Here is a 22,469-nt window from a genome sequence, read left to right on the forward strand (position 1 = left end):
TGTGGCACGAGGAGCCAGGCTGAGAGCTCTGGGCCAGTCGGGTGATGGCGGAAACGGGCCATCTGCTGTCCTGGGTCACCAGGCTCCGAGCTGCGCCCTGAGAGCGTGGAAGCCACTTCTCTTACTGCCTGGTAGGCTCAGTGGCCTCTATCTGTCCTCTTCTACTGACTGACTGGAAAGAAACTGCCTAGAAACAGAACTGGAACAGCTGACCCCACAGAATAGGGTCTGGCAGCACCTCCTGGTGGACCAACTCCCTTTTAAGACACAGTAGCATTTTCTGGATGGAAAAAAAAAACGCCTTGGAGACAACACAGACCCTACGTTAAGTTCCTTGATGGTTAGGTGTTTCCATTATAAATGTAATGAGGATAATTCAGAGAGTTCTGCTTAAGTTCACGGCAGGCTGGGAACAGCTCTCAGCCAAAGCAGTTACCCTATTTTGACCTCACTGCAGCATGTAAGTGCATTTCTTCTTGGCAGACTAGGATACCCCAAGTCTTTCTGCTGTCTGTTTATACCCATGACTCACAACCCTTCCACCACCTCATGCAATCACAGACATAGTGGGGAAGGTCACTGGACGTCTTCAGTCCAACTTCCTAGTTCACAGATGAATACCCTGAGGCTCAGACTCTGAGCAACTCACTGCAGACAGCTGGTAGCAGAGGTGGACCAGGAACTCAGTCTCCCACCTTTCAGCCAACACCGCCAGCCAAGGAAATCCTACAGAAGCTATTCCACCCCCTTGAAAACAGGCATCAGTACTGAAAATGCTGCTGGAAACAACCTGGGAATACTGACTACAGTCTAGGAAAGGAGGCACTAAAATACCTTTCCAGATCTCTCTCAAGAACTCGTGCATAGAAAGGAAAAGGCTTATCATAAAGATTATAAACACATTCGCATTTGGCGACATGGCAACTTGGCTGTCCAGAACCAACAGTGCAGATTTCAGAACAGGAATTACATTAAAATGAAAGTCCTTGCCATCAGGTGCAATGCCCACCCAGTCAGGTTCAGAGGTGGTAATGTGGTAGTCCTAAGCTAAGTGAATACCAAATAAGAAAATAAGAAAAATAAATAAGAGAAGCTCCAAGCTACAGAAAAGCATAGAAAATAATGCCATGAAACTTTGGGAAGACCACCCTAAAATCTGACTTTTTAACAGCATGCTAAATGCTGGCTGCAGATACTTTTTGTTTTCAAAAGAAATGAAACATTTAAGATAAATGTGAAGCCCCTGGACCCCACTCTGAGTCCATTCCCCACCCTGATATCCAGAAGGAACCCCCAGCTCAGTTTGGTCTTTTCACTCCCACACGTTTTTGTGACTACATGCACACGTATGCACTAAGAATAATCAGCATTGCTTTTTATGTTCTTCATACTTGGTATGAATGATAGATGCCACCATTTCAATCCCCAAGTTGTTTTCTCACTAGAGATTATCCATGCTCAAACCTCAAGCTCTGGCTTCCTCCCTCCACAACCTACTTAGCTACTCCTGTTAAAGGCTATTAATTGTGTTCCTAACTTGTCACCATTGCAATAAGCGGTGCAGCACCGTTTTCTGTAAGTCTCTATGTGCATGCGCGAGACTGCCACTAGACTGTACACCTAGAAGTGACACTGCAGGTCTGCAGAACTGAGTGGACTGCTAACTAACATTTCCTAAACATTTACGCCATGACAGCGCTGTGCTAAATGATTTCTACTCATTACCTTACTCTTCACAACATCTCTTTGAGGGTGGACTCTGTTATTCTTCCCTTAGAAAGAACAAGTATCTTACTGAGGCTAGACAGCCAAGAGAACAGGCTACTGAACCAGGATAGCCCAATGCACATGCCAGGGCTCTTAACAGTACAAGTCATTCTCCAAGTGAGGTCCCGCAACAGCAGCACTGGGAACACTTCGGAGAAATCTGAACCCTCAGCCCCACTCCAGACCAAGGGAATCAGGAACTCTGGGAACGGGTCCAGTGACCTGTGGTTCAACGAGCCCTTGGGGTAATTCTCTAAGCTCTACTTCTTCCTCAACCTCCAAACCACGGTTTAGATACACAGAGCCCTGGGACTGTTATTTTCCTTCAGGATTTAGAGTCTGGAAAGTTCAGCTGATGTGTCATGGGTTTAGGGCACACATGTGCTCCTCTCCAATAACTATAATTGCATAAGCATCTTAAAGGAAAAGCAAATTATTGGTAAATGTATTTTTACTTCAGTAGATGTTGCCAAAATGCTCTCCAAAGTGGTTGGCAATTACCCTTTGACCAGAAATAAATAAGATCTGCTGTTTTGCACATACTCACCATGGTTTGCATTGTCAGAAAATGTCTAATTTTTGCTAGTCTGAAGGTGGAATTCCACTAAGGTTTTAAATTGCATTTCCCTGGTTAGTCTTGATGCTGAGCATTCCTCCTGATTGATCAGCTGTATGCCGAGAGGGATCGCTCAGGCTGGGAAGAAAGCGGTTCAGTAGTGACCTAGCCAGACGAGTCTGAGAGACAGCCCACACGGATTAAGCTCAGAAGCAGCTCAAAGGACTCCCATGCAGAAGCCTTGAGGCCCCAGCAATTGGGTGAGGGCCTGATCTAGCCCTTTCACCTTGGTGGCAGCTCCCAAGGGGGTCTCTAGGGACTCTGAACACTGACCTACCCCAGAAGAGAAAGCAACTGACTCAGGATAGCATGGGTATCTTTGGTGAAGGCAGGAAAGGAAGCCAGGCTCATGGGATCCGGGCAGCAAACCCATACATCTTCCCCAGAGGGAGACACCTGCCTACACCCTTAATACCTCAGCATCATACTTTTCATTGATGGCAGGCTCGGTGGTGACCAGCTTCATCCTGCTGGCAAACCGTAGTGAAGACAACTGAAAAACAGATCAGACAAACCTCTATGTTCCTGGCAAATTACTTGTGACTAGAGACATTTGCTAAACAATGTCTAAAGGAGTCCACTAGAAAACAAATCTCCCCAAAGAGAGGAGTGCTCCATGGGCCCATGGAGTGACATCCGGGGGGTCTTGTCTGCGTCCCTCCAGGGGCACAGCCAGCCAGGGGTGATTATGGCCGGAGGCCTGTGGGTAGGTGCTTGGGAGACAGCCCTGGAGCACTGATGTTCCACGAGGAGTGGGGGGCTGCTCCCTGGTGTGAGGAGTAGCCAGAGGCACATGAGGCAGGCCCTGACATCCCAGCCTCAGACTACGCTGGGCTAACTCAGGGCCTGAAGCAGGGAGGCAGACTCAGAGGAGGGATGGGTCACCCAGAAGTAGCCTGAGGAAGGCCTGAAAGGGCTCTTCCACTGGACAGTCTTGTCTAGTGGTGAAGAGCTCTGCACAGACCAACCGACTACATCCTCAGAAGGGTCTTGTAACCTCTCTGTAAAGTCGGGGAGACCTGGCTTACAGGGTCACTGGGAGACTGAGTGCTCAGGTGCATAATGTGCTCTGGACAGAACTGGCCCCCAGTCAGCCCCCAAAGAGGCCCCTGTCATTAGAGTTACCTCTGTGTGGGGTGAAGCCAGACTCCTGCTGCAAGCGCAGCAGCACGTGTGGCCACGACTCCCTTGTACACACAGGCAGGGCCACTGCATAAAGCAACATGAATCATGACAGGCACTGCTTTCAAGTCAGAACACTTGGAGAAGAGAATCATGACCTTCCACACTGCCAATCTGCCTTTGTCCCAACCCCTGGTAGCCTTTCCTAGCAGCTCCTTGGGGCTCCTGTGGGCTCAGTCCTGGGCAGAGATCCCAGGTGGTATGGGTACAAGCCTCTGGGGACAGCAGGTGCCAGGAGAGCTGCTCCCTGTGTGACCATCTCAGAGGTGGGCATAAGGGGAGAGAGGGTCTTCCATGGTCTACGAGGACAGATTTCTCAACCAGGCAGCCAGGAGGCCCAATAGTCACATGACTCCTCTTGGGGTTCACTCACGCTTTATGATACTCTGAAACCAGTAGGTCCTGAAGCCTTCCTCTGGGGTTGCTGCCTGCACGTCAGCTGGAGCTCCCCTCCCTGGCCTCCCACATCCCAGGGCGCTGAGTGTGCAACAGGAGAACTCCCCCTGGAAGCTGGGACAGTCGCTACTGCACAAAGCTGGGAGGCCCTGCAGGAGCATCTCTCCCTGCAGTGCCTGACCTCTTTCACTGAGTGGATTCTGCATACGACTGAAGCTTGCCCTGAGCCATCCACATTTGAGCAAAATGTCTAGGGAGAGATTTCTAGTCCTATCTCATTTATGATGAGCTGGGAGGAGAGGCAGGGAGCCCCAGCTATGTGGACTCTGCTGTGTCACTAGCTCAGCTCTTATTCCTGCCTCTGGCTCTCATAAGCCTCTCACCTCCTCAGATCACCTGTTTCCTGCTGCTGAGTTCATCTCCCTGAGTCACGGGTCTGGCCACAACCCTCTTTCACTAAAGCCCTGTGACAACCCCTGCCATCTTCAGGAGAGCAGCCAAGGCCACAGCATGGCCACCAGGGCCCCTCCAGCCACTCACCTTCTCCTTCCTCTTTCCTGAGCCTCCCGCTGCGTGGGTCAGAACACAGTGCTTGCCCCTCCCAGCTGACGCACAGCCTCCTCCCCTCACAGGGGCTCCCACACTCAGCTCGCCCCCTGCCTTGACTCTCCCTTGGCACAGCTTCTGCCCCTTGGGACTTGGTATCTTGATCCCAGCTGGAGCCCCTTTGGTAATTTTGGCTCAGACTCATCCCCTGGATCCATCCACTCTTGACCATGTCTGCAGCTACTGAGTCAGTTTACCCAGTCCGGCACGCCTGAGGATGGATGCTAACCCGGCTGCACTGACTGTCCTTACATACCGTCTCTTCTAACTGAGCAGCTTCTCCATAGATGTTTGTCACGAGGACCATGTTGCAATTTCCCCCTGCAGAAAGCAAGACACAGAAGGTCCGTGAACCATGTGGATTTTCTGCCAAAACATTCCTTTGAGGCTGGTGGCAGTGGTCTGTTATTATCTGAGCGCTTGGGTCCCCTCAAAATTCATATATTGAAGTCCTAGTGCCCAAGGTGATGGCATTTGGAGGCGGGGCCTGTAGGAAGTGATTAAGTTTAGATGAGGTCATGAGGGTGGAGCCCCATGATAGGATCAGTGCCCTTAAAAGAAGAGAGAGAGAGAGCAGCGCTCTGTCTCTTTGTGATCTTTCTCTTTTCTTTCTCTCTCTCTTGGTCATGTGAAGACACAAGGAGAAAGCGGCCATCTACAGTTTTCACCAGGAACCATTCCTGCTGGACCTTGATCTGGGACTTCCAGCCTCGAGGGTGAGAAACAGATGTCTGCATAATGTGAGCGCCCCAGTCCATAGTTCTTTGAGATAGCATATGCTTGTCCATAGTCCCAGTCCATAGTATTTTGTTCTAGCAGCCTGACCCGACTGAGGGCCAGAGAAGACACACGAAAGCAGGCACAAGCCTGGGAGGCAAGGGGAAGGAGAGAAGAGGGAGAGGCCGCCAAATGTACCTAAAGAGGAGCTGGGGAGAAAGCAGAGGCGAGATGGCTGGGGCAGGGCAGAGGCCTGGGGCCAGGGCTTTGCTTATGGGGGACACACAGTTAATAATCACACACCTACCTTCAGGCCCAACGCGAAAGCCTGGGAACACAGGATGACAAGACACAGCCCCTGCTCCTCAATCAGGGAGACTGAAGGAAAGGGAAGACCTCACAGGACAGGCCCTCCACCTGGGGCTTCAAGGCGATGAAGGATTCTGCCAGCTGGTTCAGGGATGGGGGGACACGAGAGAGTGCCCCCAGTAGAGGCCAAAGCTTAGGCAAAGCCTCTGAGGAGGGGGCAGAATGGCATGGGGGACAGGAGAGGGCACTGGGCTTGACTGTGCCTTTCCAGGTGTGTCTGAGGTCACTGTGAAAAGGCTGCAGGTAAGTCCATGCCGCGGGGAGGGAGCAATTCCATTACCAGCAGCAGCAGACAGGCCAGTCCTGTCCCTCCTCCCTGCACCGCAGCCACCCCTCACCTAACGAGTCCTTGAGGGCGTGGGTGAGCTTGCACTGCCGGAAGGGGATGTGGTCTCGCTTCTGGTCCCCGAGGGCAATGATGGCCTGCTCCAGGAATGACAGCGATTTGTTGATGTAGGTGGCTTCCTTCAGGACTCGGCCCTCAGACTACAAACCAAAGGTCAGTTCTGCTTCAGGCCAAGTGGAGAGGCTGCCCCACAAACACGCTGCAGGTCTGCGGCCAGGCCAGAGCCTCCTGCCCAGAAGCAGGGTCTTCTCTTCCTGTCTTGTACTCCACGTTGGGCTAATAGGAACACTCCCAGGAACGCTGATGCAGATATTCATGAGTGAATGCTCATATGAATGTGAATACTTGTGTGAATATTCATATGAATACTCCCTTAAGAGTCACACTGTTATGAACATACAGGGGAATATTTGTGCAGATATTTGAGCAAATAATCCTGGGAATATACAAACATTCATTCAACACACAAATACAAACATTCATCTGAATGCTCTTCTGAATGCTCTTATGAATACTTATGCTAATACTCATATGAATATGTATGTGAGATGAAAAATTCATGCAAATATTCATCATATGAACACTCATGCACAGAGAAATGCTAATAAGAGCATGGAGCACTGACTGAGCACTGCCTGCCAGGCACTTTGCTGAGAATTTAGGAGCCATCATCTCATTTAGCGTTTACAACAGTCCTGCCAGGTAGGAACTGCCTCTCTGATGCAGCTGTTTCACTGCTGCTGTTCAGTTCACACTGAACTGCGCCTAGCTAGGAACGGTGCTCACGAATGCCCAACGAGGGACAGTCCACGCACACAGACACTAAACTGGAAACAGGGCCATGGCTTGTTGAGGAGGAACTTCCTGCTCCCCCACTTACCCTAGACTTCCCCAGCCTCTCCGAGCCTGCTAGATCCACCAGGTTAATTTTGGAAGTGATGTACTTTTCATCTGATAAGGTCCGTGAACGGGCCTGTGAAACACCCAAAACAGAGGTTAGGTTGTCACAGTGAGAAGCTTCTTACAGAATAGGCTCTGTGGGAATCGACCTCCCTTCCCAAGCTACTCAAAGAGCTTGTACTTACCTCCACATAGATGGTGAAAATGCAGTGTGACCTGGATGAGTTCTTGTTCATTGTGTGGGAGGCTATAATCCTGTTAGTCTCTCCCTGAAGAAGACAGAAAACATGTAGACATTTTGACATATTGAAATAACAAGGCATTTGAATCATTTTTTAACTATACAGAAATGATCTTTACATCACAGCCCTCAGGCAGGCCTTCCAGGGAAATCTGATTTATAAACTAGTAGAACAGAAGACAAATTGGAGTCCAGACCTATACTTTCACTCACTGCTAGCAACATGTGAATCTGTATAATAGCATTCTGAAAAGCAAAGTGGCAACAAAAATTATGAGCCTAAAAAATGTTCATGGATATTGAGTCATAACCAACCTACATATCCAACAATTCAGGAATGATCTATCTGGAGAACAATGTTATGTGACCAGAAGAATACTGGCAAATAGCTTTTAATAACAATAATGCAGAATCCAAAAACTGGAACAAACTGCCTTCAACAGCACGATGAAAGGACTATCCACCACAGCTAAATGGAGTTTACCCTGGACGCAAGGATGGTCTGACATACACAAATCAATCAGTGTGATACACCTCATTAACAAAATGAAGGGCAAAATCATACGCTGGTACAGTCTGAGGAATGCAGAAGCATTCATAGAAGAAAGAATAAACAGATGGTGCTACCAAGATGTTAATAATGGTCACTTCCAGGTTGGAGTTTATAGGTGGATCTTTTATATATACAGGTTATGCTTCCATATTTTTAAAGTGAACATGAATTACATTTAAACATTAGGAAAAAATCAGTAATTTGTTTCTTTAAAGAGACAGCCCTTGCCTCTAATTCACAGGACTGGCACTGTGACCAGAATATACTTAAAAGGAGACATGGTAGAGATGGTTGTACTTAGAGAAAAAGATTCATACGGAGGGACTCTTGTCTCCTTAAAGGACCCTGAGAAGTGCTATGAAGGAACCCCACATCAGTGGTACTGCCTTCCCCTGCGGAGAGTGGAGCACCTGAAGAGGAGGGGAGGCCCTGCACTGGGGAGGACGCCCGGCTGGCTCCCAGGCTACATCCCCAAGGTCTCACTGTCACATTCAACTAACCTAAAATTATTTGTTCATCAAATTGACATATCAAGAAAAAAAGACAAGTCACAGGAGATAGAAAACAGTTGTAATACATACAACTGAGAAAAGAACTAGTTTTCAGAATTTATAATTTATACAAATGAGAAAAAAAAAAGACATCTGTAAAGATAATAATCAAAAGACATGAACAGGGAAATCCAAATCAATAAACACATAATGAGGTCCCTAATCTCATTGGTAATCAGGGAAATAAAACCCAATGAGTGGGGCCATAATGGGAAACACGACACACCAGCCAGACTGGTCAAAATTTTAGGATCAGAATAATGGGAATTCTGACAACCTGTTGAGGGAGTATGCCATTATTTGTATCGTTTAAGAAAGCTTAAGACACATACTCTCTGTGACCTAGCAATTACAGTTCTTGGCTTTACCTAGAGAAATTCATGCTTATGTGCATCAGACATACATACAAGAACGTTCCTAGTTCTAGCTCCTAGTGGCATGTCTGAAATATCCCCAAATTAGTAAAACCCAACTGTCCATCTGCAGTAGAGTGGATAACTAAACTGTAGTATACTCACACAATATAATGTGATAAAAGTGAAAAGCATATAACAATACCAGATGAACTGCACATAAACAATAGGTAAAAGAAATAAGACAGTTCATCCTATATGACTCCTTCTATATAAATTTCCAAAAAGATTAACTTATACTATTTGAGGAGATATAAATGTGTTATGCTACAGGTGGTTAAGCCCTAATGAAGACCAAGGAAATGATTACAAGTCAGGAGAGTGCTTGCTTCCACTGTTAGTTGCTCAGTCGTGTCTGATTCTTTGCGACCCCATGGACTGTAGCCCACCAGGCTTCTCTGTCCTTGGCATTCTCCAGGCAAGAATACTGGAGTGGGTTGCCATTTCCTCCTCCAGGGGATCTTCCTGACCCAGGGATTGAACCCATGTCTCCTGTATTAGCAGGCAGATTCTTTGTCACTGAGCCACCAGGGAAGCCCAGTTACTTCTACATGTATAAATAAATACTTATTCATGATAAACTCTTCACAGAGTTGGACCTTCTTTAACCTTAAGCCAAGAAACTTTCAGCAAACATCTTTCTTCATGGTAGGAACAGCAATAAGATGAGAATGTGTTTTTGCTGCCTCCTGGCAGGCTCTTTCTTCTGTGTACATGCAAGGGATCTGTGTTTAAATTACCTCTGAGGACACCTAAGTGACTTTTTTAAAACTTTTATTTGACATATATCTTAAATACCATAAGATTCACCATTTTAAGTATTATATATAGTTCAGTGATTTTTAAAATCAGTAAAATTACAGGATTGTGTCAGTATCACCACAATTCTAATTTTAAAATGTTGCATCACTCCAAAAAAGTTTTCTCAGGCCTATTTGCAGTCACTTCCTGCTCCCCTCCCCCAGGCAGCTACTAATCTGCTTTTTGTCTCTATAGATGTGGCTATCAGAACATTTCAAATGAATGGAGTCATACATTAGGTGACCTTTTTTAATTTCTTTTACTTAGCATTTTTCCGGAGAGGGAGGAGGAATTTCATCCATATTGTAGCATGTATCAATGTTCCATTTCTTTTTTATCACTAGTTTTCTATTGTTTGGATGTACCATATTTTGCTTATCCATTCTCCAGTTGATGAATATTTTGGTTATTTCTGGTCTTTGGCTATTATGAATAATCTTATTATGAATATCTGTGTACAAGTCTTTGTGTGCACATAGATTTTCATTTCTCTTGGGTAGATTTCTAGGAGCAGAATTGCTAGGTCCTATGAAAAAATTAATGTTTAACTTTTTAGGAAACTGCCAAAATGGCTATAGCACTTTATAGTTCACCAGCAATGCATAAGAATTTTAATCTACATGATTTTAAAAAGAATAGCACATCCCAGGCAATTTTTTTTTATTGATTTGTAAGAGCCTTTATATTTCAAGGACACTAATTTTTATTTTTTTCTATATCACAAATGCCCATGGTTAACTTTTTAAAGGACAGTTTCAACTAAATAAAGAAAAACTTCAAGAGAAAAAAAGACTAGAAGCCAAATTTATTAAGCCAAAATATACATTATTGGGACTTCCCTGGTGGTCCAGTGTTAGGACTCTGCGCTTCCAATACAGGGGCCCAGGGTTTGATCCCTAGTCAGGGAACTAGATCCCACATGCCGTAACTAAAGATCCTATATTCTGCAACTAAGACCTGGTGCAGCCAAATAAATAAATATTTTAAATATATATATATACACACACATTATTGCCATATGAAGAAAACAGATGAGTGAATTCTTTTTTGCTTCTATATTTTTTCATTATTATCTGAACTTGCTAAACAAGCATATATTAATTTTAATTCTGGTTATCAAAGTAAGTAAGAAACTAAGAAGGAGGGAGGAAAAGGGGAACAAAAGGAAAGAAGGGAGAGAGAAAAGGTAAGGAAGAAGGCACCTGTGGTCCTGATCATCTCACCTCAAAGAGAAGGCTGAATGCATCCTCCTCCTGACTTGTGAGGTGGACCGACAAGCCCTTGATGAAGACCCCTTGAGGATTCTCCACGATGGTCATAGGTGTGACTGAGGGTCCAACGTAAGGCAGCGTGGATAGGAGATCAAACAGGCTCTCATTATAGATTTCCAGGTAGGAAACGCGCACAGTAATGGCATGTGTGGGACGTTCTTCAATCATCTTAAAAACCTAGATGGGAGATTGGACAGCAGTCACCAAGACCAGAACTCCAATGACCAGCCAGGATTAGGGGAGTTCTTACCTCAGGAGAGAACCCTCACCCTGGAAGAATCAACAACAACTAGTAGTTCATCGGGTGTGATATTCACTATCATCTTGTAGTTTTTTGAGGCCTGACTTACAGATTGGCTAATAATTATACAGTCTCAAGAAGTAGAGGCATGATGAACGGAAAAGACTGTGAAGTGAAAATATCATTTTGTGGAGTTTTACCACATAGACGCTTCTTTCACATCCATTATTTAATTCTATCCTCTTAACTCCACTGCAACTGAAGCAGGGCAGGGGCCATACCCATCTGTGGTTGCTCAGCTAATAAGGGGAAAAGCCAAGCCAGAACTCAGCCTTCTCAACTCCTACTACCCTCCCCAGTGCTTATCAGCAGGTGACTTTGGGCTGGTCTTTTCCCCGTCTCTGGACCTTGACTTTCTTATTTGTTAAATGGGGAGCAGGGCTGGATGATCCCTGAATCCCCCCCTTATCCTAACAGGCTAGATCTGTGCTGTGCCACATGCTAGACGCTAGCCACAGGGGGCTGCCCAGCACTTGAAACGTGGCTCATGCAAGTGAGGAACTGAATTTTATTTAATCTTAACTAAATAATTCAAACTAATACTAAATTCAATTACTGATAAACTTTTAAGTATGTTTGGAACAACTTGCGTTTATAAGTCCACCCTCTCAACTGTCAATTTCATGAAATCTAAATACAGAGAAACTATTTCTGATGAATATTTAGAGTCTAAATTGAAATGGGGACTTCCCTGGTGGTCCAGTGCTCAAGACTCCATGCTTCCAATGCAGGGAGTGTGGGTTCAATCTTGGTTAGGGAACTGTGATCCCACATGCTGTGCAGTGCAGCCAAAAAAAGGATGAAATGAGCTGTAAGTATAAAATACGTTGTTGCTATTTAGTTGCTAAGTTATGTCTGACTCTTTGTCACCCCGTGGACTATAGCCTGCCAGGCTCCTCTGTCCGTGGAATTTTCCAGGCAAGAATATTGGAGTCAGGTGCCATTTTTTTTCTCCAGGGGATCTTCCCAACCCAGGGACTAAACCTGGATCTCCTGCATTTGCAGGCGCATTCTTTACCATTGAGCCACCTGGGAAGCCCATGTAAAATACATTTCAAAGACTTAGTGTAAGGAAAAAGAATGTAAAATATCTCAGTAATTTTCACATTGATTACATATGGAAATGATATTTTGGCTATATTGAGTTAAATAAAATGTGTTATCATATATTATATATCATTTAAGTGAAAGTTGCTCAGTCATGTCTGACTCTGCGACCCCATGGACTATATAGTCCATTCAGCTCTCTAGGCCAGAATACTGGAGTGGGTAGCCTTTCCCTTCTTCAGGGGATCTTGCCAACCCAGGGATCGAATCCAGGTCTCCCGCATTGCAGGTGGATTCTTTACCAGCTAAGCCACAATTCATTTCACTTGCTTTACTTTTTAAAATGTGGCTACTGGAAAACCTAAAACTGCATATGTGAGTTACATTATATTTCTGTTGGGCAGCACCGAGCTAGATTATCAAGGTCTAAGATGCTGAGGCATTGACAGTGGGATGTTAAGGATATTGCTTCAAAAAATTATGCACAAGAGGGGCAACTTCACTTCCTATTGGACAGGGCTGTAAAACCTCAAGTTGTCTTTTAGGGAACAGTCCTCTGCCTCCCACCTCCAAAACGAGGGTCCTCACAGAACACAGGCTAGCAGACTCCAAAGGAAGGCCCTTCTGTCCTGTCTTCAGTCACACTTCCCAGACTCCCAGGGCTGACTCAGTCCTGAAAGCTCATGTCATGCCCTGCTCCTTCCCTTTGCTCTTTCTGGGGTGATGGTGGTGGAAGAAGCCAGAGCAGGCCAGTAAGGAAGCTCTGCAATGGTCCCTCCCCCTTATTAAAGCCAGGAAGGAACAGAACTAGGTCCTCCGTATCCTCTGTTACAGGGCCACAGACCAACAAAGCAGCAAGAAGCCAGTCTGCACATCCGACTCACTCTTTACCAAATGGGAAACAAGCTTAGCATGGGAGTTGGTCAGAGTCTGGAACGCAAACTCTTAGGTTATACACACACACACCACACACACACACACACACACACACACACACACACTCCACCATGCATAACCTGTCTCCCCTACAGGCTGCAGCTCCTTGGAGGCCTGGATCCCACTGGCTCCAGCAGCTGGCCTGGGATGGACAGCTTCTGTGTGCCATCCCACCCATGGGCCCACACTCTACCTGCTGTAGGGCACGAGGGAGGATCCCCCGGTGCTTGTAATTCTCAGTTGCCCCCGTCATGGTATACGTCTTGCCAGCTCCTGTCTGCCCGTAACACATGATGGTGCCTGCAAACGTTTCAAAACACATTTTGGTGACATCCAGGAAAATAGATCTAAGGACAGCTTTTCCCTCCCCCAGCATGCCCAGCGCCAGCCAGAACCCTGGTGTGAAGGTGGCCATCAGGAGTAGCTAAGGACATCGGGAATTCCTGCCATGTAGGGTGAGTGGCTGAGCAGGGAAACAGGATGTTACGGGTCAGAACACAGGCAGCTGCTCTGAATCTGTGGTCCATTGAGGGCTCTACTGCTTCCCTTTCCAAGAGGGGATCTGATCCTGGGAATTTTCCTAGCAAGATGAGGGTGATGAGAGCATTGAAGTCAGCCCTTCTTCAGCAAGACCATGGACAGCCAGGCTCTCAGAGCTAGGTCTCCCCATGAGGCTGCCCAGACATAAAGAAAGAAGAGCTTTCAAAATCCCCAGGAAGAGATGGGAGTGGGAAGGGCATTTTCTGTTACTGGTGAGAATTCTTTGTAGACAGCACATTCCCACAAGACTAAAGCTGGTCCCAGGCCACTTTCAGAAACCAAATAACGTGACTAGGTCCTGATCTGTCCCAGTGCCCTCTGGGAAGACGTTCACTTGCACTTCACTTGTGCTTTAGGTCTACCATCACCACCAGGCTGTGGGACCTAAACCAGTCACCCTGGGCTCCAGTTCCCATCTGCTCTTCCTCCTGACTTGGGCAGCCTGAACCAGACCCAACCCAAAGGCTGCTTCTGTAGGTATTCACACAGCAGAAATGCCCAGGCAACATTGGGTGGTGGAAATCAGTGTCCACCTTTTCCACATGGGTGCTCTAGTTCCTGGGATTGGTAGGTTTTACACAAGGGGCCTGAATTCAGCATCTGCACTGGAGTCAGAAACAGTATCTTTAATCCTGCAGGAATGTGCAGGAGGAATCAGTTTAGCTGGGACTCAGAGCCCATTTGTGGCTCCACAGCACCCAGAGCCCATGACTCAGCCTCCCTGGGCCTTAGCTCCTCTGTCTCTACTTCCTCAGGGCCACATCCCCTCAGGACGAATGAGGACCACACCTATATATCACACACAGGCTACAATGTTGGGGCATCTACACTCAACTGACTTTTAAACAGAAGACCTAAAACTTGCAAAAGGGGAACATGCTAGTCAGGAGCCACCAGACAGGCAGTCTACAGACTGTGATGTATTTTTTCTAAGGATTTCAAAATCTTAAGATTTTAAAACAATCTTAAACTGAACAAGTTTGTACAAATTTCCCTATAAATTTTAATTTGCTAAATGGTTTTTTTGTTAAGCTTTTACTTTAAGAATATCAAACTCTACTCAAGTTTTTAGTGATATATGTAAATAAACTAATACTGGAATGGAACAGATTGATTGTGCTGGTAGGATAAATGGAAATAGCTCCTAGCAGGTAGCCAAGAGAAAAATGTTTGACTCCATCAAATTTATCATAAAGACATTGTTTCAAAACTAATATTCGAGGAATTTGAAACAGGATAATAGTTGAATCCCCATGACCTATAGAGAGACAGGGTCATTAAATCGTCCTATGAAGGTAGGAACCCAGGACCATGGGTCAAGCCATGACCACCATGTCATCAAAATTTTCCATCATAAGAACATGGAGACAAATAAACAAAAGTTAGTAACAGAAATTGTAGTTTATTTTATTCACCATAAAATCCTTGTACCTCTTCCTGGGTGGGGGTGTTCCCCAGGTTCTTACGTTAAAACAACAGTTGATGAACTAAATTACCGTTAAAGCCATTGAGGGCCTGAGAAACCACATCCTTTGCGACTACCTCGTAAACCAAGTCCTGGGAGGCATCATGGAGAACTCTGTCCAGTTTGAATGACCAGTCTGTCTGCTGGTTATTGACAGCTCCCCTCCGAGTATCTTTTTTTAAGTGAATATCAATGGTCTAGGAAGAAACAAAGACTTGTTAAGAAACTGGTATAAAAAAGTCAACAGCAGCCAAGGCTTGACCTGGAGGAAACAGGAGGTGAACTTGAGGAAGAACAGGGACTTGCATGCATCCTGGATGACCTTCGGGATGGGGGGAAGGCAGCCACCTCGGGGAGGCCATACACCCTCAGGGTGGAAGGAGCAGGAGATGGGAGCACAGGCTGGTTTCAGCACATCTCACCCTAGTGGACAGGGTGCCGTTTGTCTTGGTTCCCTCATCTGTGATATGGGGTGAAGCACATTTATCACATTCTCATTAAACAAGTTTTAGGTAAGTCCAATAAGCACAGGAATGCCTTGAAACAGGCCAGAGAGAACAGTGGGCTTGGGAATGGAGGCCTGGGCTAGAGCCCTAGCTCCTTGGTGACTGGAGGCGAGGCCTCCCTCAGCGTTGTGGTGAGCACCCACTCCCTCACATGCTGTGGGCCACGGTGAGCAATGAAGAAATGATAGCCACAGGAAAGGCACTGGACTCTTCCGACATAGTAACTCACTGGCACTAAATCAAGCATGCCTACCGACTTGTAATCAGCACGTTTTCAGACGCAAAGATTTCTAAAAATTTTATTTTTAGATTTTTAGACCCCTTTATGGCAAGACTCTGTGGCAGCAGCTGGTTTAGAAATATATTGGGTTAGGTTAATGGTAGATTCCAATCTTTGAAATGAGGACTTCTGATGTTAATGGACTCTCACTGGACTCTTACACTGGCTGTCTTAATCCAGAAGCCAAGACATGCAGAAAAAATAAGATCAACAGAGCAGGGCTTGGTCCATTCATACATTAAATGTTTTGTGCTTCAGGGTCACTGAATCCAAGTCCAGCAGGGTGCACTTCACAGGGCTGCACCTCAGTTTCTTTCTGACTGCTAGGACTTTAGAAGCTTGAAAAGTTGACCTTTGAATTGCTCCCTTGAACAATGTCTCCATGCTGCCCATAGTAGATCCACAAATGTTTGCTGAATAAAAGCATTCCATAACGCTCAAGGTGTGCTAAATCTGTCTCAGGCTTCAGAATAGTCCTCAGACACTGGTGAGGACATGGGGAGGGATAGATCTTTCCAGTTCTCGCCATAAGAGTTTCTCCCACTCTTTAGTAAGTTTAACAATAATCAACTGAAGACATTTCTACTGTACTCCATGGGAGATTGTACAGTGGGAGATCTGATCACCAGAAAGTTTTATGAGTGTGGACAAATGTCACCTTTCAGTGTCAGACACAAGGATAAAGGTAAACTACTAACCAAAAAGGCAATAAAAATGGGAGTTTCATGAGCTTCCTCATTGACAGCATTGGTGGGGGGAGCGCTCTGGACTTGAAGGACTCTAGATTCCATCTGAACTTTTACCAGTTCTGTCCTGGTCCTTACAAGGGTGTCTGAAAACAGTGCAGTGAGAAAGCAGTGAGAGATTCTCAGGCAGGTGAAGGCAAACACAACTGCACTTACTTTGTTGTCATCTCCGTATTTGATCATTTCATGAGCAAAGTCGTCAGTGGGTCTGACACGGACAAATGCGTGAACTTTTTTCCTAGAACCCATTTTAGCTAAAAAGAAGAAAACAGCAACATTTTCAGTAGTCATCCTCAAACAACCATTAGAAGGGAGATGTCAGTGATCAAAGAGATTGGAAAGCATGATGTGTGGTCCATGTTTTCCCCTCTCACTGACAGCCAGCCTTCCTTTTTGCCCCCTCACATTTCAGTGCTCTGCCCACAGGATCCTGCTCAACAAGTCTATGCACTTCCAACTTGATCAGGTGCCTCACCATTCTCCACCGACCCCCTAAGAGACCAAAATACAAAACAAAACAGAATGTTCCCTTCAGTGGCCTAATTTCCCTCCCTGTCACTTACAGCTTTAAGCCTTCATCCTATTTGATGACACTACATTCAGTGTTTAACATTTTTATTACACATGGTAATTATTCATGATAGTATAAATGAAGGAATACATATGTGTGTCTACCTGAAAATGATAAGAACACACACAAATAGGTTTTAGGAGAGGCAGAGGAGGTAGGGAACTGATTTTTCTCTCAATGGAGTGGTGAAGAAAGAATATTTGACTGCAGGCTCCATTAAATATACTTCCAGGAAGTCTTTTTTCTGATCTATGTTGTCTAATGGAGATAGAGGAGGAGGTGCTACATCTCAGGTAAGGTATGTTAATGAAAAAAAATTAGTTCTAATGCATTTCATAGTAAGTATTTTAAGAGGAAATGAAGAAGGCAAAGTGTAGGTGGACTTTGATAGGGAACATTAATCAAGAGTGGAGAAGCAAAAAGAGTTATTAAATAGAATAATCAATGATTTTTACTGCTTTAAGGAGGAACTTAAAATGTAATCAGCTCTTTAGGTGCCTGTTATACACTGATGACAGAAGATGAAGTACTGAGAGAAAATGTCAAAAAATTCTAAGGAAAGCTAAAAATCTTTCCATTTTTAGAAAATGAATGTGAAAGGTATTCAGGTGAGTAAGGATCATGCCTGGTCCCATTTCAGGTCTAAAAATTTTGTTTGCAAGATTGAGCTCTAGAAATAAAAAGTCCCAAGTAGTTCTAACAGGACTGAGGAATTGAGAAAACTGAAGAGATTATCTCGTCTCCAGGTTCACCTTGATCGAGGCTACTGGGAAAGTGGAGAGTGGAGGGAGGTGTGCTGACTTAGGCAAGCGGTGCCACTCTCTGAAGTTCCCCATACCGGCCTGAGGGCCCATCCTCCTGCTCAGGGAAGTTAAGATGCTGTCCAGGGTGCCCTCTGAAAAGGAGCATGTTCTGGGGGCAGGTGCCTAAAACTCCCTCCTGGCAGCCCCTACCCACAGACAGCCCAAGAGCACCACAGGCCAGCTCCAAGCACCACCCTCCCCTCAGAGCCTGCCCCCTTTCTGCCCAGGAATTTGCCAACGTGCACATGCACATGCAGCCATTCTATCTGTGATTCCCAATTCTCCCCTTGCTCGCGCCATTGCTCCAGGTATGCCAGGAGCCATATTCTCCTCAGACAAACCTTCTCTGTTAACTGCATGCCTCCTGTGTGTCCACTAGTCAGCAGCCCCTCAAACACCAGACACTTAGGGACCCCATGCATGCCATCTTGCACTTACTGAAATAATGCTTGTTACTGTTCTTAGACCGCATCATTTGAGACAGTTTCAGCTCCCAAATTAAATGACAAGCTGCTTGAAGGACTGGATGGTGCCTTTTATCTTGTTTGAATCCCCCCTCTAAGTCCAGAACAGTGCCAAGCACAGAGCAGGTGCTTAAGAAATGGTGACTGGTGGTAGTGGTCATGGCTGGAAGTCAGAGGGTGGCTGAATCTCCATGTGTGGGTCCATCTTCAGTCACTACTGAGAGAGTCCCAAAGGGCACAAGATGTCACTCCCTTCCCTCACCCCCACCAACCCCTGAGCCCACAGCACTTCCAGGAGGACACCAGGTTTCCAGGCACCATTTGGAAAAAGCCATCTCAGCTCCTCACCACGCTCTCCCTTTTAGTAGGGTCCTTCTCTCTAGGACCTTGTGGGGAATGCCTCTCCCTCATTGACACCACCCTTAAATATTTCTGGTGTAAATAAGTGAACCTCTGAGTAGTCACCAGGAGCCCTCTCTGCTTAGAGGCTCACAGTTTCCTCAGTTGTTTTAGGGGTGAGAATGAACAGATCGCCACCCAGCACCCCTAAAAACGAGAAAAGGAGAGGTTCGGATGGCTTCCTGTCCTCCAGCGGTCCTGTCCAGAACAGACTCTCAAGGAGAACAATCACAGCCACCGAAAAGGCAACAGCATCTTAGTCCCCAAACTCGGACCCACGCCGAACTGGCCTTTCTCCTTTTTCTAACCCAACGGGCTGGACCTCTGTGTGGAGTCTGGGAGGCGATGGGCCTTGGGACCATTTCTGTGTCTCTTTGGAGAGGTTTCTGTATTTATAAAGCAAAGGGTCGGGACTGGTAATCCTGAAGCCCTCTCTAGTTAGAAAGTCAATTCAGTCGCTTAGTCGTGCCCGACTCTTTGCGACCCCATAGACTGCAGCACGCCAGGCTTCCCTGTCTTCCCTAGTTAGAAAACCGAAGAATAAAAAAGGGTCCAGAAAAGCAGAGGTCCCCGAACCTCAGGCGCGACGCAGGACCTTCGTGAAACCAGGGAATATTAGATCCGAAGGCCCTAAGCGGCAAAAAGTCAAAGAATGCTCTCGACACCGCACGTTCCCCCGCCGGGTGGAGGAGACCAGCGAGCCAAGCCGGGGAACTCCCGCGAGGAGCGGTCTTCAGATTCCAGCAGCTGCCCGTCACTGGACGGACACCCCCCCCCCCCTTTCCAGCCTCCCTTCTCCCCATCCCGAGCGCGCGTGACCCCTGCTCACCGCTCGGGAGGCAGGAGCCCTCTCCCAGCCGGACCGCTGCATTAGCAGCTACGGAATACCGGCAGCGCTGCTGCCAGCCTGTGTATACGGTCGCCATGGCAACGGGCCGCTTTGGCTATTCCGGAAGTACGAGGTGGTGGCGGAAACGAAGTCCGCGGTCCTCTGTTGCGATACGTATTAGGTCAGGGCCGAAAGAGGAGGACGAGCGATGGGACCGATTAATCCAGAAAGACTGCGGGAGCTGCAGGCACGAAGCCAGGTCGGGGTAGCTGGGGAACGGAGCCGCAAGACCCGGGAAACCGCGGGTCCGGCTTCCGGCGCAGAGCAGTTTGAGACTACGGCGGCCGCGCAGGCCCATTCGACGCCGGCCCAGCGCCCCGGGCCGCCGTCCGCCCGCGCCCTCGCCCCGCCCAGTTTAGTTCCGAGCCAGCGCAGCCAGGCCTGCGCAGTCGCGGCGGCCGGGGAAGATGGTGGAGGACGGCGCGGAGGAGCTGGAAGACCTGGTGCACTTCTCCGTGTCCGAGTTGCCTAGTCGCGGCTACGGCGTCATGGAGGAGATCCGGCGGCAGGGCAAGCTGTGCGACGTGACGCTCAAGGTCCCAGGGGCCGGGCGGCGCGGGGCTGAAAGGCCCGGGGGCCGAACGGGGAGGGAAGAGAGATAGGGGGATCGGGGAAGAGAGGTCTAGCGCGCTGAGGGGTGGGGAAACGAGGTGGGAGGGAGAGCGACCCGCGGGGAAAGAGAGGTGCTGAGCGGCAGAGGGGGCTTGGGGCTGAGGAGGCAGACGGATAGGGTCAGCCTCTCAGTCCCAGACCTTAGAAGGAAACGCCAAGAGGTGCGCCGCTGAGGCCCTCGGAGTGGAGACCTTGGGGTACCCGCCTCCTTTTTCTGTCACAGAGACGAGGAAAAAAAAAAAAAACGGACTTGCAGCCGCTCTGTGGAAGGGGGCGGCGGCTCTTTCTACATTCTGATGGGCACCACGGCAAAGCACCTTTTCTTGTCACCACAGACGTGCCCCCTCCGAGTTAGCTGTGGTGTGATAGAGGCGGGGGCTCTTCCTGAGGAGTCATTGCTCGCCCTTGACTGTTAGGTTACTGCCTTGTCTCTTAATAAGAGCTTTTAAAATCGGATATGGAAATCTTTTGAGGTGGGCCACTCCCCTGACCCCACTCTGGAAGTCTCGCTACCAGCACCACAGAGGTCCCGGAGAATGGACTGATGGCCTCCCGTGGGAACAGGGCTCTCTTAACCACCTGTTCCTTGGTGGCATTCTGGGCGCAAGACCCAGCCTTTCTCCCGTGCTTTTGTATCCATTCCTGCTGGGGAGGCGTGCTGTCCTGCTCCGCGGCCAAGCTGCTGAGCCAGGTGGAGCCCTCCGGGTGGAGATGCTGCTGGCAATCCTGTTCCCTCTTGGGCTTTGGCTAGAAGGATGTCAGCATCTGCGAAGGACCCTGTTTAAAAAATAAAACTATGCAGAGATCTTTGTGCTCTTGTTTTCCGCCGGGTTAAGAAACTTCCTCTTCCACATATCTGAGTCAGACCTCCTGAGACAGTGAAGTAGAATGGTTAGGAGTGTGGCTATGGAGATAGAAGGATTTGGATTAAAATTCTTGGGCAAGTTACTTAAGCTTTCTTAGCTTCAGCCTCCCAAATGTAAAAATAGGGGTGATTTCTAATTCTTAGTATTCGTATGAGGATTAAATGAGAAAACTTGCAGTATTCTTTGCATAATGCCTGGCGTAAGGTTTTCGTCACTCTAAACCCCTTCTGAGACAGAAACCAACATAGTATTGTAAAGCAATTGTCCTTCAGTTAAAAATAAATAAATTTTAAAAATAATTTTTAAAAAATAGAAAAAAAAAAGCCCTCCTGAAGGAGTTTAGTTTTCCAGGAGAGGAGTGAAGTGGACCACAAGGGGACAGCATCTTTTGTGGGGAGCGAGAGGTTTGAGAAAAATGAGCTAGACTAAAGGAAACAGAGAAAATAAATATAAATGAGAGGTTTTTTTGTTCACAGTGATCACATGGAAGTAGGTGTCGAGGGTTCTAGAGATTTGTAAGCAAAAGAATGATCTGCTTGTGGCAGTACGCTTGGGGTGAGTAGAGGCTGGTGAAAAGCAGTAATGGGGGGTGAATTTTTGGATTAAGATTTAGGCTGTAAGGGTAAGCCAGGGAAGGCTTCTAAGACACAGAGACGCAAAAAGGACGTGATGGAGTAAGATGGTCACACTACATAACCCTCACCCTAACTCACTAAACCCAAGTACACAATTTTCACTGAAGCTGACTTCAAGGACCACACATTTGAGTCTGGAATCTTGCCTGTTTTGTTTTCGTGCTGATTTTGTGATGAAAGAGTAGGTGGAGGAGGATATCAGGAAGTGAGGTAAGGACTTGTTGGTGCACGCCATTTTTATGTCATGTGTCATGTAATGAGTTACTCGGGTATAATTAGAGAGCTAGAATAATCATATTAAAAGGAGCCATCGAGGTCTTCTAACAAAGCCATCCATTTCACAGACGAAAAAAACCCGGGGCTTAGCGATATTAAGGGATTGCCCAAGGCACAAAGCTGTATTATCTGAGATCCAACACAGCTGTTGGTTGGTGGAAGCGATGCTTTTACATCCTCTGTCGGATTACTCACCTGCCCTGCTAATGGTATATGAAGCAGAGCAGGAAACAAGCTGTCCTCTGTCAGCAGTGTCCTCTGTGAGCACACAGGACAGTGATGTGTATGGCCAGGTGCAGCATCACTCTCCTATTTCAGGAGAGGAGACAGACACGGGATTTTTCTGCTAGTCTTCTGGACCTAAGACTTCTTGACTCTTGATTTGGAAATGACACTGTATTGGG

General features: G+C 47.0%; 2 protein-coding genes and 1 long non-coding RNA gene across 24 annotated transcripts in view; 2 read left to right on the forward strand and 1 right to left on the reverse strand.

Annotated features, from left to right (window-relative positions):
- The window catches only part of LOC122424807, a 58,538-nt gene extending 40,072 nt beyond the window's left edge, over positions 1-18,466 (forward strand). For 7 of the 17 annotated variants that reach the window (XR_006264558.1, XR_006264545.1, XR_006264548.1 and 4 more), the window contains one exon: positions 5,202-8,346. This is a non-coding gene — a long non-coding RNA (uncharacterized LOC122424807). Of the gene's footprint in view, positions 1-5,201; positions 8,347-13,108; positions 13,469-13,909; positions 14,690-17,867 lie in introns of those variants that run through there. The other 10 variants (XR_006264555.1, XR_006264553.1, XR_006264552.1 and 7 more) reach the window with 10 other exon arrangements.
- Positions 1-19,953, reverse strand: part of KIF9 (kinesin family member 9) — a 36,520-nt gene extending 16,567 nt beyond the window's left edge. Inside the window, exons 1-11 of one of the 5 annotated variants that reach the window (XM_043442998.1) lie at positions 19,617-19,947; positions 18,363-18,605; positions 16,707-16,804; positions 15,050-15,215; positions 13,207-13,313; positions 10,682-10,906; positions 7,085-7,168; positions 6,880-6,972; positions 5,992-6,139; positions 4,824-4,888; positions 2,799-2,876 (exon numbers count right to left, since the gene is read on the reverse strand). In XM_043442998.1, coding sequence (XP_043298933.1) covers positions 2,799-2,876; positions 4,824-4,888; positions 5,992-6,139; positions 6,880-6,972; positions 7,085-7,168; positions 10,682-10,906; positions 13,207-13,313; positions 15,050-15,215; positions 16,707-16,804; positions 18,363-18,549 — 1,251 coding nt within the window. In that variant the 5' untranslated portion in view covers positions 18,550-18,605; positions 19,617-19,947. Of the gene's footprint in view, positions 1-2,798; positions 2,877-4,823; positions 4,889-5,991; positions 6,140-6,879; positions 6,973-7,084; positions 7,169-10,681; positions 10,907-13,206; positions 13,314-14,820; positions 15,216-16,706; positions 16,805-18,362; positions 18,606-19,616 lie in introns of those variants that run through there. The other 4 variants (XM_043442996.1, XM_043442995.1, XM_043442997.1 and 1 more) reach the window with 4 other exon arrangements.
- A 3-nt stretch (positions 19,954-19,956) lies between these two features.
- Positions 19,957-22,469, forward strand: part of KLHL18 (kelch like family member 18) — a 47,355-nt gene continuing 44,842 nt past the window's right edge. For both annotated transcript variants that reach the window (XM_043443007.1, XM_043443008.1), the window contains exon 1: positions 19,957-20,212. In XM_043443007.1, the coding sequence (XP_043298942.1) occupies positions 20,084-20,212 (129 nt within the window). In that variant the 5' untranslated portion in view covers positions 19,957-20,083. The remainder of the gene's footprint in view (positions 20,213-22,469) is intronic.

Source organism: Cervus canadensis, chromosome 22, assembly GCF_019320065.1.
Source record: "Cervus canadensis isolate Bull #8, Minnesota chromosome 22, ASM1932006v1, whole genome shotgun sequence".
Lineage (NCBI taxonomy): Eukaryota > Metazoa > Chordata > Mammalia > Artiodactyla > Cervidae > Cervus > Cervus canadensis.